At 42.3% G+C, this 15,318-nt stretch overlaps 1 protein-coding gene across 2 annotated transcripts in view; it reads left to right on the forward strand.

Annotated features, from left to right (window-relative positions):
* The window catches only part of TMEM218 (transmembrane protein 218), a 171,760-nt gene that overhangs the window by 109,729 nt on the left and 46,713 nt on the right, over positions 1–15,318 (forward strand). For both annotated transcript variants that reach the window (XM_053691432.1, XM_053691433.1), the window contains one exon: positions 12,379–12,481. In XM_053691432.1, coding sequence (XP_053547407.1) covers positions 12,379–12,481 — 103 coding nt within the window. The remainder of the gene's footprint in view (positions 1–12,378; positions 12,482–15,318) is intronic.

Consider the following 15,318-nt stretch of genomic DNA (forward strand, 5'->3'; position numbering starts at 1 on the left):
TGTAAATTGGATAAATACTATGCAGTGCCTGTTTACACTGATGTTTTTCCAATACCTAAGAGGTTTTCAGAAATAATTACTAAGGAATGGGATAGACCAGGTGTACCGTTCTCTCCCCCTTCTGTTTTTAAAAAGATGTTTCCTATAGATACCGCTACACGGGACTTGTGGTCCCTAAGGTGGAGGGAGCAGTCTCTATCCTAGCGAAGCGTACAACTATCCCTGTCGAGGACAGTTGTGCTTTTCTAGATCCAATGGACAAAAAATTAGAGGGTTACCTTAAGAACATTTTTATTCAACAAGGTTTTATTCTCCAGCCCCTTGCATGCATTGCCCCTGTCACTGCTGCTGCGGCCTTCTGGTTTGAGTCTCTAGAAGAGGCTCTACAGGTAGAAACCCCATTGGATGATATCCTTGACAAGCTTAAAGCTCTTAAGCTAGCCAATTCATTTGTTTCTGACGCCGTTGTTCATTTAACCAAGCTAACGGCTAAGAACTCAGGTTTTGCTATTCAGGCGTGTAGGGCGCTATGGCTTAAATCCTGGTCAGCTGACGTTACTTCAAAGTCTAAGCTTCTCAACATTCCCTTCAAGGGGCAGACCCTATTCGGGCCTGGACTGAAGGAGATCATTTCTGATATTACTGGAGGAAAAGGTCACGCCCTTCCTCAGGATAGGTCCAACAAATTAAGGACCAAACAGACTAATTTTCGTTCCTTTCGAAACTTCAAGAGTGGCGCAGCTTCAACTTCCTCGAATACAAAACAAGAGGGAAATTTTGCCCAGTCCAAGTTGGTCTGGAGACCTAACCAGGCTTGGAACAAAGGAAAGCAGGCCAAAAAACCTGCAGCTGCCTCTAAGACAGCATGAAAGATCAGCCCCCGATCCGGAAACAGATCTAGTAAGAGGCAGACTTTCTCTCTTCGCTCAGGCTTGGGCAAGAGATGTCCAGGATCCCTGGGCGTTGGAAATTGTGTCCCAGGGATATCTTCTGGATTTCAAAGCTTCTTCCCCAAAAGGGAGATTTCATCTCTCACAATTATCTGCAAACCAGATAAAGAGAGAGGCATTCTTACATTTTGTTCAAGACCTCCTAGTTATGGGAGTGATCCACCCAGTTCCAAAGGAGGAACAGGGGCAAGGCTTCTATTCAAATCTGTTTGTAGTTCCCAAGAAAGAGGGAACCTTCAGACCAATCTTAGATCTCAAGATCCTAAACAAATTTCTCAGGGTCCCATCCTTCAAGATGGAGACTATTCGAACCATCCTACCTATGATCCAGGAGGGTCAATATATGACTACCGTGGACTTAAAGGATGCTTATCTTCACATTCCGATACACAGAGATCATCATCGGTTTCTCAGGTTCGCCTTCCTAGACAGGCATTACCAGTTTGTGGCTCTTCCCTTTGGGTTAGCTACGGCACCAAGAATCTTTACGAAGGTTCTAGGGTCATTCCTAGCGGTCCTAAGGCCGCGGGGTATAGCAGTAGCCCCTTACCTAGACGACATTCTGATACAGGCGTCGAATTTTCAAATCGCCAGGTCCCATACGGACATTGTTCTGGCATTCCTGAGGTCTTATGGGTGGAAAGTGAACGAAGAAAAGAGTTCTCTATCCCCTCTCACAAGAGTTTCCTTCCTAGGAACTCTGATAGATTCTGTAGAAATGAAGATTTACCTGACAGAAGGCCAGGTTGTCAAAACTTCTAAATTCCTGCCGTGTTCTTTATTCTACTTCTCGCCCTTCAGTGGCTCAGTGTATGGAAGTAATCGGCTTAATGGTAGCGGCAATGGACATAGTGCTGTTTGCCCGCCTACATCTCAGACCGCTGCAACTCTGCATGCTCAGTCAGTGGAATGGGGATTACACAGATTTGTCCCCTCTACTAAATCTGGATCAAGAGACCAGGGATTCTCTTCTCTGGTGGCTATCTCGGGTCCATCTGTCCAAGGGTATGACCTTCCGCAGGCCAGATTGGACAATGGTAACGACAGATGCCAGCCTTTTGGGCTGGGGTGCAGTCTGGAACTCCCTGAAGGCTCAGGGCTCGTGGACTCAGGAGGAGGCACTCCTTCCGATAAACATTCTGGACAGACTTCAGTCGGACAATATCACAACTGTAGCCTACATCAACCATCAAGGGGGAACAAGGAGTTCCCTAGCAATGTTGGAAGTTTCAAAAATAATTCTATGGGCAGAGGTTCACTCTTGCCATCTATCAGCTATCCATATCCCAGGAGTAGAGAACTGGGAGGCGGATTTTCTAAGTCGGCAGACTTTTCATCCGGGGGTGTGGGAACTCCATCCGGAGGTGTTGGCACAGTTGATTCAACTTTGGGGCAAACCAGAACTGGATCTCATGGCGTCTCGTCAGAACGCCAAGCTTCCTTGTTACGGATCCAGGTCCAGGGATCCCAAGGTAGCGCTGATAGATGCTCTAGCAGCGCCTTGGTCCTTCAACCTGGCTTATGTGTTTCCACCGTTTCCTCTGTTCCCTCGTCTGATTGCCAAGATCAAGCAGGAGAGAGCTTCAGTGATTTTGATAGCACCTGCGTGGCCACGCAGGACTTGGTATGCAGATCTGGTGGACATGTCATCCTTTCCACCATGGACTTTGCCGCTGAGGCAGGACCTTCTACTTCAGGGTCCTTTCAACCATCCAAATCTAATTTCTCTACGTCTAACTGCTTGGAGATTGAACGCTTGATTTTATCAAAACGTGGTTTCTCCGAGTCGGTCATTGATACCTTAATTCAGGCTCGAAAGCCTGTCACCAGGAAAATCTATCATAAGATATGGTGTAAATATCTTCATTGGTGTGAATCCAAGGGTTACTCATGGAGTAAAGTCAGGATTCCTAGGATATTATCTTTTCTCCAAGTAGGATTGGAGAAGGGATTGTCAGCTAGTTCCTTAAAGGGACAGATTTCTGCTCTGTCTATTCTTTTGCACAAGCGTCTGGCGGATGTTCCAGACGTTCAGGCGTTTTGTCAGGCTTTAGTTAGAATTAAGCCTGTGTTTAAACCTGTTGCTCCGCCATGGAGTTTAAATTTAGTTCTTAAAGTTCTTCAAGGGGTTCCGTTTGAACCTCTGCATTCCATAGATATCAAGCTTTTATCTTGGAAAGTTCTGTTTTTGGTAGCTATCTCTTCGGCTCGAAGAGTTTCAGAGTTATCTGCCTTACAGTGTGATTCCCCTTATCTGATCTTCCATGCAGATAAGGTAGTTTTGCGTACCAAACCTGGGTTTCTTCCTAAGGTGGTATCTAATAAGAATATCAATCAGGAGATTGTTGTTCCGTCACTGTGTCCTAATCCTTCTTCAAAGAAGGAACGTCTATTACACAATCTTGACGTGGTTCGTGCTTTAAAGTTTTATTTACAAGCTACTAAGGATTTTCGTCAAACATCTGCATTGTTTGTTGTCTACTCTGGACAGAGGAGAGGCCAAAAGGCTTCAGCAACTTCTCTTTCTTTTTGGTTAAGGAGTATAATCCGCTTAGCTTATGAGACTGCTGGCCAGCAGCCTCCTGAAAGATTTACAGCTCATTCCACTAGAGCGGTGGCTTCCACATGGGCTTTTAAAAATGAGGCTTCTCTTGAACAGATTTGTAAGGCGGCGACTTGGTCTTCGCTTCATGCTTTTTCTAAGTTCTACAAATTTGATACTTTTGCTTCTTCGGAGGCTATTTTTGGGAGAAGGGTCTTACAGGCAGTGGTGCCTTCCGTTTGGGCGCCTGCCTTGTCCCTCCCTTCATCCGTGTCCTATAGCTTTGGTATTGGTATCCCACAAGTAATGGATGAATCCGTGGACTGGATACACCTTACAAGAGAAAACAAAATTTATGCTTACCTGATAAATTTATTTCTCTTGTGGTGTATCCAGTCCACGGCCCGCCCTGTCATTTTAAGGCAGGTGTTTTTTATTTTTAAACTACAGTCACCACTGCACCCTATAGTTTCTCCTTTCTCTTGCTTGTCTTTGGTCGAATGACTGGTAGTGGCAGTTAGGGGAGGAGCTATATAGACAGCTCTGCTGTGGGTGATCCTCTTGCAGCTTCCTGTTGGGAAGGAGAATATCCCACAAGTAATGGATGAATCCGTGGACTGGATACACCACAAGAGAAATAAATTTATCAGGTAAGCATAAATTTTGTTTTTATTCGTCCTACCTGGACTGTGATCACAACAGATGCAAGTCTTTCAGGTTGGAGAGCTGTCTGGGGATCTCTGACAGCACAAGGGGTTTGGAAACCTCAAGAGGCGAGGTTACCAATCAACATTTTAGAACTCTGTGCTATTTTCAGGGCTTTTCAGGCGTTTTCAGACGGACAATATCACAACTGTGGCATATGTCAATCATCAGGGTGGGACTCGCAGTCCCCTAGCTATGAAAGAAGTATCTTGGATACTTTCTTGGGCAGAATCCAGCTCTTGTCTAATTTCTGCGGTGCATATCCCAGGTGTAGACAATTGGGAAACGGATTATCTCAGCCGTCAGACCTTACATCCAGGGGAGTGGTCTCTCCATCCAGATTTATTTTAGCAGTTCTTTGGTTTTACCAACCTGCTTATATCTTTCCGCCTCTAGTTCTTCTTCCAAGAGTGATCTCCAAGATCATTATGGAACAATCGTATGTGTTTCTGATAGCACCAGCGTGGCCTCACAGGTTTTGGTATGCGGATCTTGTTCGGATGTCCAGTTGCCAGCCTTGGCCACTTCCTCTAAGACCAGACCAAAGGTCTCAAGGGCCGTTTTTCCATCAGGATCTCAAAGCGTTAAATTTGAAGGTATGGAAATTGAACGCTTAGGGCTTAGTCATAGAGGTTTCCTGATATTCACTGTTTTGTTCAGGCCTTGGTTCGTATCAAGCCTGTTATTAAATCAATCTCTCCTCCTTGGAGTCTTAATTTGGTTTTGAAGACTTTGCAGGCTCCTCCTTTTGAGCCTATGCATTCTTTGGATATTAAACTACTTTCTTGGAACGTGTTGTTTCTTTTGGCTATCTCTTCAGCTAGAAGAATTTCCAAATTGTCTGCTTTCTCTTGTGAGTCTCCTTTTCTGATTTTCCATCAGGATAAGGCTGTTTTGCGGACTTCGTTTAAATTTCTTTTTAAGGTTGTGAATTCTAACAATATTAGTAGGGAAATTGTTGTTCCTTCCTTGTTTCCTAATCCCAAGAATGCTCTTGAAAGATCTTTGCATTCTTTGGATGTTGTAACAGCTTTAAAATATTATGTTGAAGCTTCTAAAAATTTCAGGAAGACTAGTTTATTTGTTGTCTTCTCTGGTTCTAGGAAAGGGCAGAAAGCTTCTGCCATTTCTTTGGCGTCTTGGTTGAAGCTTTTGATTCATAAAGCTTATTTGGAGGCGGGACAGTCCCCACCTCAGAGGATCACAGCTCATTCTACTAGATCAGTCTCCACTTCTTGGGCTTTTAAGAATGAAGCTTCAGTTGATCAGATTTGCAAAGCAGCAACTTAGTCTTCTTTGCATACATTTACTAAATTTTACCATGTTGATGTATTTGTTTCTTCGGAAGTAGTTTTTGGTAGAAAAGTTCTTCAGGCAGCTGTTTCAGTTTGATTCTTCAGATAATGTTTTAAGTTTTTTTCTTTCAATTTATGAGAAAAACTTATTTTTCGTGGATTTTATTTTTTCAGCGGAAAATGGCTGTTTTTATTTTATCCCTCCCTTTCTAGTGACTCTTCTGTTGACTTCCACATCTTGGGTATTTCTATCCCATTCATCACTAGCTCATAGACTCTTGCCAATTACATGAAAGAAAATAATTTATGTAAGATCTTACCTGATAAATTAATTTCTTTCATATTGGCAAGAGTCCATGAGACCCACCCTTTTTCTGGTGGTTATGATTTTTTGTATAAAAGCACAATTAGATTTCCAGTTCTTCTTTTTTGTATGCTTTTTTACTCCTTTTTCTATCACCCCAATACTTGGCTATTCTTTAAACTGAATTGTGGGTGTGGTGAGGGGTGTATTTATAGGCATTTTGAGGTTTGGGAAACTTTGCCCCTACTGGTAGGATTGTATATCCCATACGTCACTAACTCATGGACTCTTGCCAATATGAAATAAATTAATTTATCAGGTAAGTTCTTACATAAATTATGTTTCTCTTGTTAAGTGTATCCAGTCCACGGATCATCCATTACTTATGGGATATTAACTCCTCCCCAACAGGAAGTGCAAGAGGATTCACCCAGCAGAGCTGCTATATAGCTCCTCCCCTAACTGCCATTACCAGTCATTCTCTTGCACCCAACGAATAGATAGGATGTGTGAGAGGACTGTGGTGATTATACTTAGTTTCATACCTTCAATCAAAAGTTTGTTATTTTATAATAGCACCGGAGTGTGTTATTCCTTCTCTGGTAGAATTTGAAGAAGAATCTACCTGAGTTTTTCTATGATTTTAGCCGGAGTAGTTAAGATCATATTGCTGTTTCTCGGCCATCTGAGGAGAGGTAAACTTCAGATCAGGGGACAGCGGGCAGATTAATCTGCAAAGAGGTATGTAGCAGCTTATTATTTTCTGACAATGGAATTGATGAGAAAATTCTGCCATACCGATATAATGTAAACTCAGCCTTAAATGCAGTAGCAGCAACTGGTATCAGGCTGTCATGTATGTATATTTTACACTTCAGTATTCTGGGGAATGGCACTTCACTGGAATTATACTGTATGCATAAAACTTTAGCCTAATTTGCAGGGACTAGCAACAGGCTTTTTAATAACACTCAATTTATTAATGTTAAACGTTTTTTGCTGGCATGTAAAATCGTTTAATTTTCTGAGGTACTGGGTGAAAAAATGTTTTGGGCACTATTTTTTTCCACTTGGCAGTCGTTTTATTTAATTTATGACAGTTTACTGATCTCTCTCACTGTTAGCTATCAGGGTTAGTTATCCTTTGCTAATGGGAGCAATCCTTTGCTAAAATTGTGTTTTTTACAAAGATTTGATGCTATAACTTTTCAGTTTATTAATTTTCAACTGTCATAACTTTTTCTGTGCTTCTTATAGGCACAGTACGTTTTCATATTATAGTAAATTACTTGAAAAGTATTTCCAAGTTGCTAGTTTATTTGCTAGTGTGTTAAACATGTCTGATTCAGAGGAAGATATCTGTGCTATATGTGCTAAAGCCAAAGTGGAGCCCAATAGAAATTTATGTACTAATTGTATTGATGCTACTTTAAATAAAAGTCAATCTGTACAAATTGAACATATTTCACCAAACAACGAGGGGAGAGTTATGCCGACTAACTCGCCTCACGTGTCTGTACCTGCATCTCCCGCTCGGGAGGTGCGTGATATTGTAGCGCCGAGTACATCTGGGCGGCCATTACAAATCACATTACAGGATATGGCTACTGTTATGACTGAAGTTTTGGCTAAATTACCAGAACTAAGAGGTAAGCGTGATCACTCTGGGGTGAGAACAGAGTGCGCTGATAATATTAGGGCCATGTCAGACACTGCGTCACAATTTGCAGAACATGAGGACGGAGAGCTTCATTCTGCGGGTGACGGTTCTGATCCAAACAAACTGGATTCAGATATTTCAAATTTTAAATTTAAGCTGGAAAACCTCCGTGTATTACTAGGGGAGGTGTTAGCGGCTCTGAATGATTGTAACACAGTTGCAATACCAGAGAAAATGTGTAGGTTGGATAAATATTTTGCGGGTACCGGCGAGTACTGACGTTTTTCCTATACCTAAGAGACTTACTGAAATTGTTACTAAGGAGTGGGATAGACCCGGTGTGCCGTTCTCACCCCCTCCGATATTTAGAAAGATGTTTCCAATAGACGCCACCACACGGGACTTATGGCAAACGGTCCCTAAGGTGGAGGGAGCAGTTTCTACTTTAGCTAAGCGTACCACTATCCCGGTGGAGGATAGCTGTGCCTTTTCAGATCCAATGGATAAAAAGTTAGAGGGTTACCTTAAGAAAATGTTTGTTCAACAAGGTTTTATATTGCAACCTCTTGCATGCATTGCGCCTGTCACGGCTGCAGCAGCATTTTGGTTTGAGTCTCTGGAAGAGACACTTGAATCAGCTCCATTAGATGAGATTACACACAAGCTTAAAGCCCTTAAGTTAGCTAACTCATTTATTTCAGATGCCGTAGTACATTTAACTAAACTTACGGCTAAGAATTCCGGATTCGCCATTCAGGCACGCAGAGCACTGTGGCTAAAATCCTGGTCAGCTGACGTTACTTCTAAATCTAAATTGCTTAATATACCTTTCAAAGGGCAGACCTTATTCGGGCCCGGGTTGAAAGAAATTATCGCTGACATTACAGGAGGTAAAGGCCATGCCCTGCCTCAAGACAGAGCCAAACCTAAGGCTAGACAGTCTAATTTTCGTTCCTTTCGTAATTTCAAAGCAGGAGCAGCATCAACTTCCTCTGCACCAAAACAGGAAGGAGCTGTTGCTCGCTACAGACAAGGCTGGAGACCTAACCAGTCCTGGAACAAGGGCAAGCAGGCCAGGAAACCTGCTGCTGCCCCTAAGACAGCATGAATCGAGGGCCCCCGATCCAGGAACGGATCTAGTAGGGGGCAGACTTTCTCTCTTCGCCCAGGCTTGGGCAAGAGATGTCCAGGATCCCTGGGCGTTAGAGATCATATCTCAGGGATACCTTCTAGACTTCAAATTCTCTCCCCCAAGAGGGAGATTTCATCTGTCAAGGTTGTCAACAAACCAAATAAAGAAAGAGGCGTTTCTACGCTGCGTACAAGATCTTTTATTAATGGGAGTGATCCATCCGGTTCCGCGGTCGGAACAAGGACAAGGGTTTTACTCAAATCTGTTTGTGGTTCCCAAAAAAGAGGGAACTTTCAGGCCAATCTTGGATTTAAAGATCCTATACAAATTCCTAAGAGTTCCATCGTTCAAAATGGAAACTATTCGGACAATTTTACCCATGATCCAAAAGGGTCAGTACATGACCACAGTGGATTTAAAGGATGCTTACCTTCACATACCGATTCACAAAGATCTTTACCGGTATCTAAGGTTTGCCTTTCTAGACAGGCATTACCAGTTTGTAGCTCTTCCATTCGGATTGGCTACGGCTCCGAGAATCTTCACAAAGGTTCTGGGTGCTCTTCTGGCGGTACTAAGACCGCGAGGAATTGCGGTAGCTCCGTACCTAGACGACATTCTGATACAAGCTTCAAGCTTTCAAACTGCCAAGTCTCATACAGAGTTAGTACTGGCATTTCTAAGGTCGCATGGATGGAAGGTGAACGAAAAGAAGAGTTCTCTCTTTCCACTCACAAGAGTTCCCTTCTTGGGGACTCTTATAGATTCTGTAGAAATGAAGATTTACCTGACAGAAGACAGGTTAACAAAGCTTCAAAATGCATGCCGTGTCCTTCATTCCATTCAACACCCGTCAGTAGCTCAATGCATGGAGGTGTTCGGCTTAATGGTAGCAGCAATGGACATAGTACCCTTTGCACGCCTACATCTCAGACCGCTGCAATTGTGCATGCTAAGTCAGTGGAATGGGGATTACTCAGACTTGTCCCCTACTCTGAATCTGGATCAAGAGACCAGAAATTCTCTTCTATGGTGGCTTTCTCGGCCACATCTGTCCAGGGGGATGCCATTCAGCAGGCCGGACTGGACAATTGTAACAACAGACGCCAAGCTACTAGGTTGGGGCGCTGTCTGGAATTCTCTGAAGGCTCAGGGACGATGGAATCAGGAGGAGAGTCTCCTACCAATAAACATTCTGGAATTGAGAGCAGTTCTCAATGCCCTTCTGGCTTGGCCCCAGTTAACAACTCGGGGGTTCATCAGGTTTCAGTCGGACAACATCACGACTGTAGCTTACATCAACCATCAGGGAGGGACAAGAAGCTCCCTAGCAATGATGGAAGTATCAAAGATAATTCGCTGGGCAGAGTCTCACTCTTGCCACCTGTCAGCAATCCACATCCCGGGAGTGGAGAACTGGGAGGCGGATTTCTTAAGTTGTCAGACTTTTCATCCGGGGGAGTGGGAACTTCATCCGGAGGTCTTTGCCCAAATACTTCGACGTTGGGGCAAACCAGAGATAGATCTCATGGCGTCTCGACAGAACGCCAAGCTTCCTCGTTACGGGTCCAGATCCAGGGATCCGGGAGCGGTTCTGATAGATGCTTTAACAGCACCTTGGACCTTCGGGATGGCTTATGTGTTTCCACCCTTCCCGATGCTTCCTCGATTGATTGCCAGAATCAAACAGGAGAGAGCATCAGTGATTCTAATAGCGCCTGCATGGCCACGCAGGACTTGGTATGCAGATCTAGTGGACATGTCATCCTGTCCACCTTGGTCGCTACCTCTGAAACAGGACCTTCTGATCCAGGGTCCCTTCAAACATCAAAATCTAATTTCTCTGAAGCTGACTGCTTGGAAATTGAACGCTTGATTTTATCAAAACGTGGTTTTTCTGAGTCAGTTATTGATACCTTAAATACAGGCTAGGAAGCCTGTTACCAGAAAGATTTACCATAAGATATGGCGCAAATACTTATATTGGTGCGAATCCAAGAGTTACTCATGGAGTAAGGTTAGGATTCCGAGGATATTGTCTTTTCTACAAGAAGGTTTAGAAAAGGGTTTATCCGCTAGTTCCTTAAAGGGACAGATTTCAGCTCTGTCCATTCTTTTACACAAACGTCTGTCAGAAGTTCCAGACGTTCAAGCTTTTTGTCAGGCTTTAGCTAGGATCAAGCCTGTGTTTAAAACTGTTGCTCCACCATGGAGTTTGAACTTAGTTCTTAATGTTTTACAGGGGGTTCCGTTTGAACCCCTTCATTCCATTGATATCAAGTTGTTATCTTGGAAAGTTCTGTTTTTAATGGCGATTTCCTCGGCTCGAAGAGTCTCTGAGTTATCTGCCTTACATTGTGATTCTCCTTATCTGATTTTTCATTCAGACAAGGTAGTTCTGCGTACTAAACCTGGGTTCCTACCTAAGGTGGTCACTAACAGGAATATCAATCAAGAGATTGTGGTTCCATCTTTTTGTCCTAATCCTTCTTCGAAAAAGGAACATCTGCTACACAATCTAGATGTAGTCCGTGCCCTGAGATTTTATCTACAGGCAACTAAGGATTTTCGACAAACGTCTTCCCTGTTTGTCGTTTATTCTGGTCAGAGGAGAGGTCAAAAAGCTTCGGCTACCTCTCTCTCCTTTTGGCTTCGTAGCATAATACGGTTAGCCTATGAGACTGCTGGACAGCAGCCTCCTGAAAGAATTACAGCACATTCTACTAGAGCTGTGGCTTCCACTTGGGCCTTTAAGAATGAGGCTTCTGTTGAACAGATTTGCAAGGCTGCAACTTGGTCTTCTCTTCATACTTTTTCCAAATTTTACAAATTTGACACTTTTGCTTCTTCGGAGGCTGTTTTTGGGAGAAAGGTTCTTCAGGCAGTGGTTCCTTCCGTATAAAGAGCCTGCCTGTCCCTCCCGTCATCCGTGTACTTTAGCTTTGGTATTGGTATCCCATAAGTAATGGATGATCCGTGGACTGGATACACTTAACAAGAGAAAACATAATTTATGCTTACCTGATAAATTTATTTCTCTTGTAGTGTATCCAGTCCACGGCCCGCCCTGTCACTTTAAGGCAGGTAATTTTTCCATTAAACTACAGTCACCACTACACCCTATGGTTTTCCTTTCTCTGCATGTTTTCGGTCGAATGACTGGTAATGGCAGTTAGGGGAGGAGCTATATAGCAGCTCTGCTGGGTGAATCCTCTTGCACTTCCTGTTGGGGAGGAGTTAATATCCCATAAGTAATGGATGATCCGTGGACTGGATACACTACAAGAGAAATAAATTTATCAGGTAAGCATAAATTATGTTTTTTCTGTAGTGTAGCTGCCCCAATCCTCCCTGTCCTTTTTTTTTTTTTCCTTTTTGTAGTAGGGCACTCCCACTCCCTGCCCCCTCGATCAGGCATCTGGCCTCATATGGAGGTTGAGCACCGATCGCGCTCCGGCTCCATATGCGGCTGAGAGCTGGAGCTCCTGAAGCCATCTCGTGCTGCAGGCTGCGCTAGTAACTGGCGATGGCGACCGACGCGTTACAAACGCGATTATGTTATAGATATACACATCTGCCTGGATTCACAATAGAAGGGAAACTCCTGTAATATAGCTCATGAAATCCCATTACTTTTTGCCAGCGTTCTGGGTTCAAGGGCTTTTGAAGACCTTTCAATTCATCATTTGCCTTAAGGGTTATTTATAAGCGCACACATTATATATTTGTATTCATTTGTCCTTGTCATGGTTTTAATGCTTATTAGTGATCTACTGTTTATTTCTTTTAGACTGTTTGTGGTTTTGGCATTGCTGTTAGCAGTGATCATCACATTAATTCTTATTTTCATCCCACGATCAAGTGAGACTCCAACGCCACAAAAGGAAATTCAAGTGAGTTTTTCCATTCAGGTGTTACTTTGTCTGTTAAGTAATGTCTAGGTCACTGGTTTTCAAACCTGTCCTCGGGCCTCCCTAACAGGCTACATTTTGAGGATCTCTGACCTGGAGCAAATGTGAAATAATCAGCTAATTAGTAAACGTGGTTATTTTACCTGCTCTCATCCAAGGTAATCATTAAACCTGATGTAGTAAGGTAATTAACCTATACTATACTAGATATTACTTACTACGTCAGGTGTTACTGTTAAATGTCTAGTATAGAATAGGTTAATTACATTACTACATGTGAAACCGTTAGCATATGGGAGGGCACTAGAAACATACTGGTCCAGGAGTATATGGGAGGGCATTAGAGACACGTATTGATGCTGAGAGTATATAGCAGGTCATTAGAGACACGTATTGATGCTGAGAGTATATAGGAGGGCATTAGAGACACGTATTGATGCTGAGAGTATATAGGAGGGCATTAGAGACACGTTTTGATACTGAGAGTATATAGGAGAACATTAGAGACATATTGATACTGAGAATATATAGGAGAACATTAGAGACACATTGATACTGAGAGTATATAGGACGGCATTAGAGACACATATTGATACTGAGAGTTTATAGGAGGGCATTAGAGACACGTTTTGATACTGAGAGTATATAGGAGAACATTAGAGACATATTGATACTGAGAATATATAGGAGAACATTAGAGACACATTGATACTGAGAGTATATAGGACGGCATTAGAGACACATATTGATACTGAGAGTTTATAGGAGGGCATTAGAGACATATATTGATACTGAGAGTTTATAGGAGGGCATTAGAGACATGTATTGATACTGAGAGTATATAGGAGGGCATTAGAGACACGTATTGATACTGAGAATATATAGGAGGGCATTAGAGACACATATTGATACTGAGAGTATATAGGAGGGCATTAGAGACACGTATTGATACTGGGAGTATATGGGAGGGCATTAGAGACACGTATTGATGCTGAGAGTATATATGAGGGCATTAGAGACACGTATTGATACTGAGAGTATATAGGAGGGCATTAGAGACACGTATTGATACTGAGAGTATATAGGAGGGCATTAGGGACACGTATTGATACTGAGAGTATATAGGAGAACATTAGAGACACATATTGATACTGAGAGTATATAGGAGGGCATTAGAGACACATATTGATACTGAGAGTTTATAGGTGGGCATTAGAGACAGATATTGATACTGAGAGTTTATAGGAGGGCATTAGAGACATGTATTGATACTGAGAATATATAGGAAAACATTAGAGACACGTATTGATACTGAGAGTATATAGGAGGGCATTAGAGACACGTATTGATACTGAGAGTTTATAGGCGGGCATTAGAGACACGTATTGATACTGGGAGTATATAGGAGGGCATTAGAGACACGTATTGATACTGAGAGTTTATAGGAGGGCATTAGAGACACGTATTGATACTGGGAGTATATAGGAGGGCATTAGGGACACATATTGATACTGAGAGTTTATAGGAGGGCATTAGAGACACGTATTGATACTGAGAGTATATAGGAGAACATTAGAGACACGTATTGATACTGGGAGTATATAGGCGGGCATTAGAGACATATATTGATACTGAGAGTTTATAGGAGGGCATTAGAGACACGTATTGATACTGAGAGTATATAGGAGAACATTAGAGACACGTATTGATGCTGAGAGTATATAGGAGAACATTAGAGACACGTATTGATACTGAGAGTATATAGGAGGGCATTAGAGATGCATATTGATACTGAGAGTATATAGGAGAACATTAGAGACACGTATTGATACTGAGAATATATAGGAGAACATTAGAGACACGTATTGATACTGAGAGTATATAGGAGAACATTAGAGACACGTATTGATACTGAGAGTATATGGGAGAACATTAGAGACACGTATTGATACTGAGAATATATAGGAGAACATTAGAGACACGTATTGATAATAGTATATGCGAGGGTGTAAGAGTGATAAATAGTGCTTTGGCCTTGTCTCATCAGATTTGCTAAGCGAGCTACCAGTAGTTCATGTAACATGCAGGTGTTAAACACACAGTTATATACAAGCAATAGTGGCATAATCACATGCACTTTTATATCCCTTTAAAGCAGTGGTTCCCAAAGTGGGCAGCCCTGGAGTGGTGGTGGAATTACTGAAGGGAGCACTGATAGGCATGTGAGATGGAAGTGGTCGCTGGGATTACTATAGGGGGCACTAGTAGCTAAGGAGTGGACAAGGATGCTCGGTGATGATAATTAGTAGCGATTTAGTCAAGATGTCTAAATTTTCTTGCTTTGTATTTGACATTTTATGGCTCTCTGCATTTAAGCCTTTTCCTTTATATGATAATTTAGGTTTATACTCTGATTGCATTCTTTGTTTTACCAGTGCTTTTGTTAACATTAACTGCACACTTCTGCATTGCTGTGTAGTAGCAGGAAACATAGCAAAAGGCCTGTTGTGCCTGCCTGATTAGCTCTGCACAGTCACCTGACAATGGTTTTCTAGTCTTCTGTCACCAGAAATAAAATGTGCAGTGTGCAGCACATAACAGAAGTAAGTAGAATACATTTTACATAAAGTTTATTTGTGCATTTGTACAACTGTGCTCCAAGCAAAAATATTAATTCCAGATTTATTAACGTGGCAATTTAAGACTCATACTAAATGTCATAAAACCAGAAACTGAGAAACTAGTATCAGCTCTTCAAGCCATTCTATCACATTAACACGTTTTTGAATAGTGAATTAATTACTAAGGTCTAGATTATG

Source organism: Bombina bombina, chromosome 8, assembly GCF_027579735.1.
Source record: "Bombina bombina isolate aBomBom1 chromosome 8, aBomBom1.pri, whole genome shotgun sequence".
Classification (NCBI taxonomy): Eukaryota; Metazoa; Chordata; class Amphibia; order Anura; family Bombinatoridae; genus Bombina; species Bombina bombina.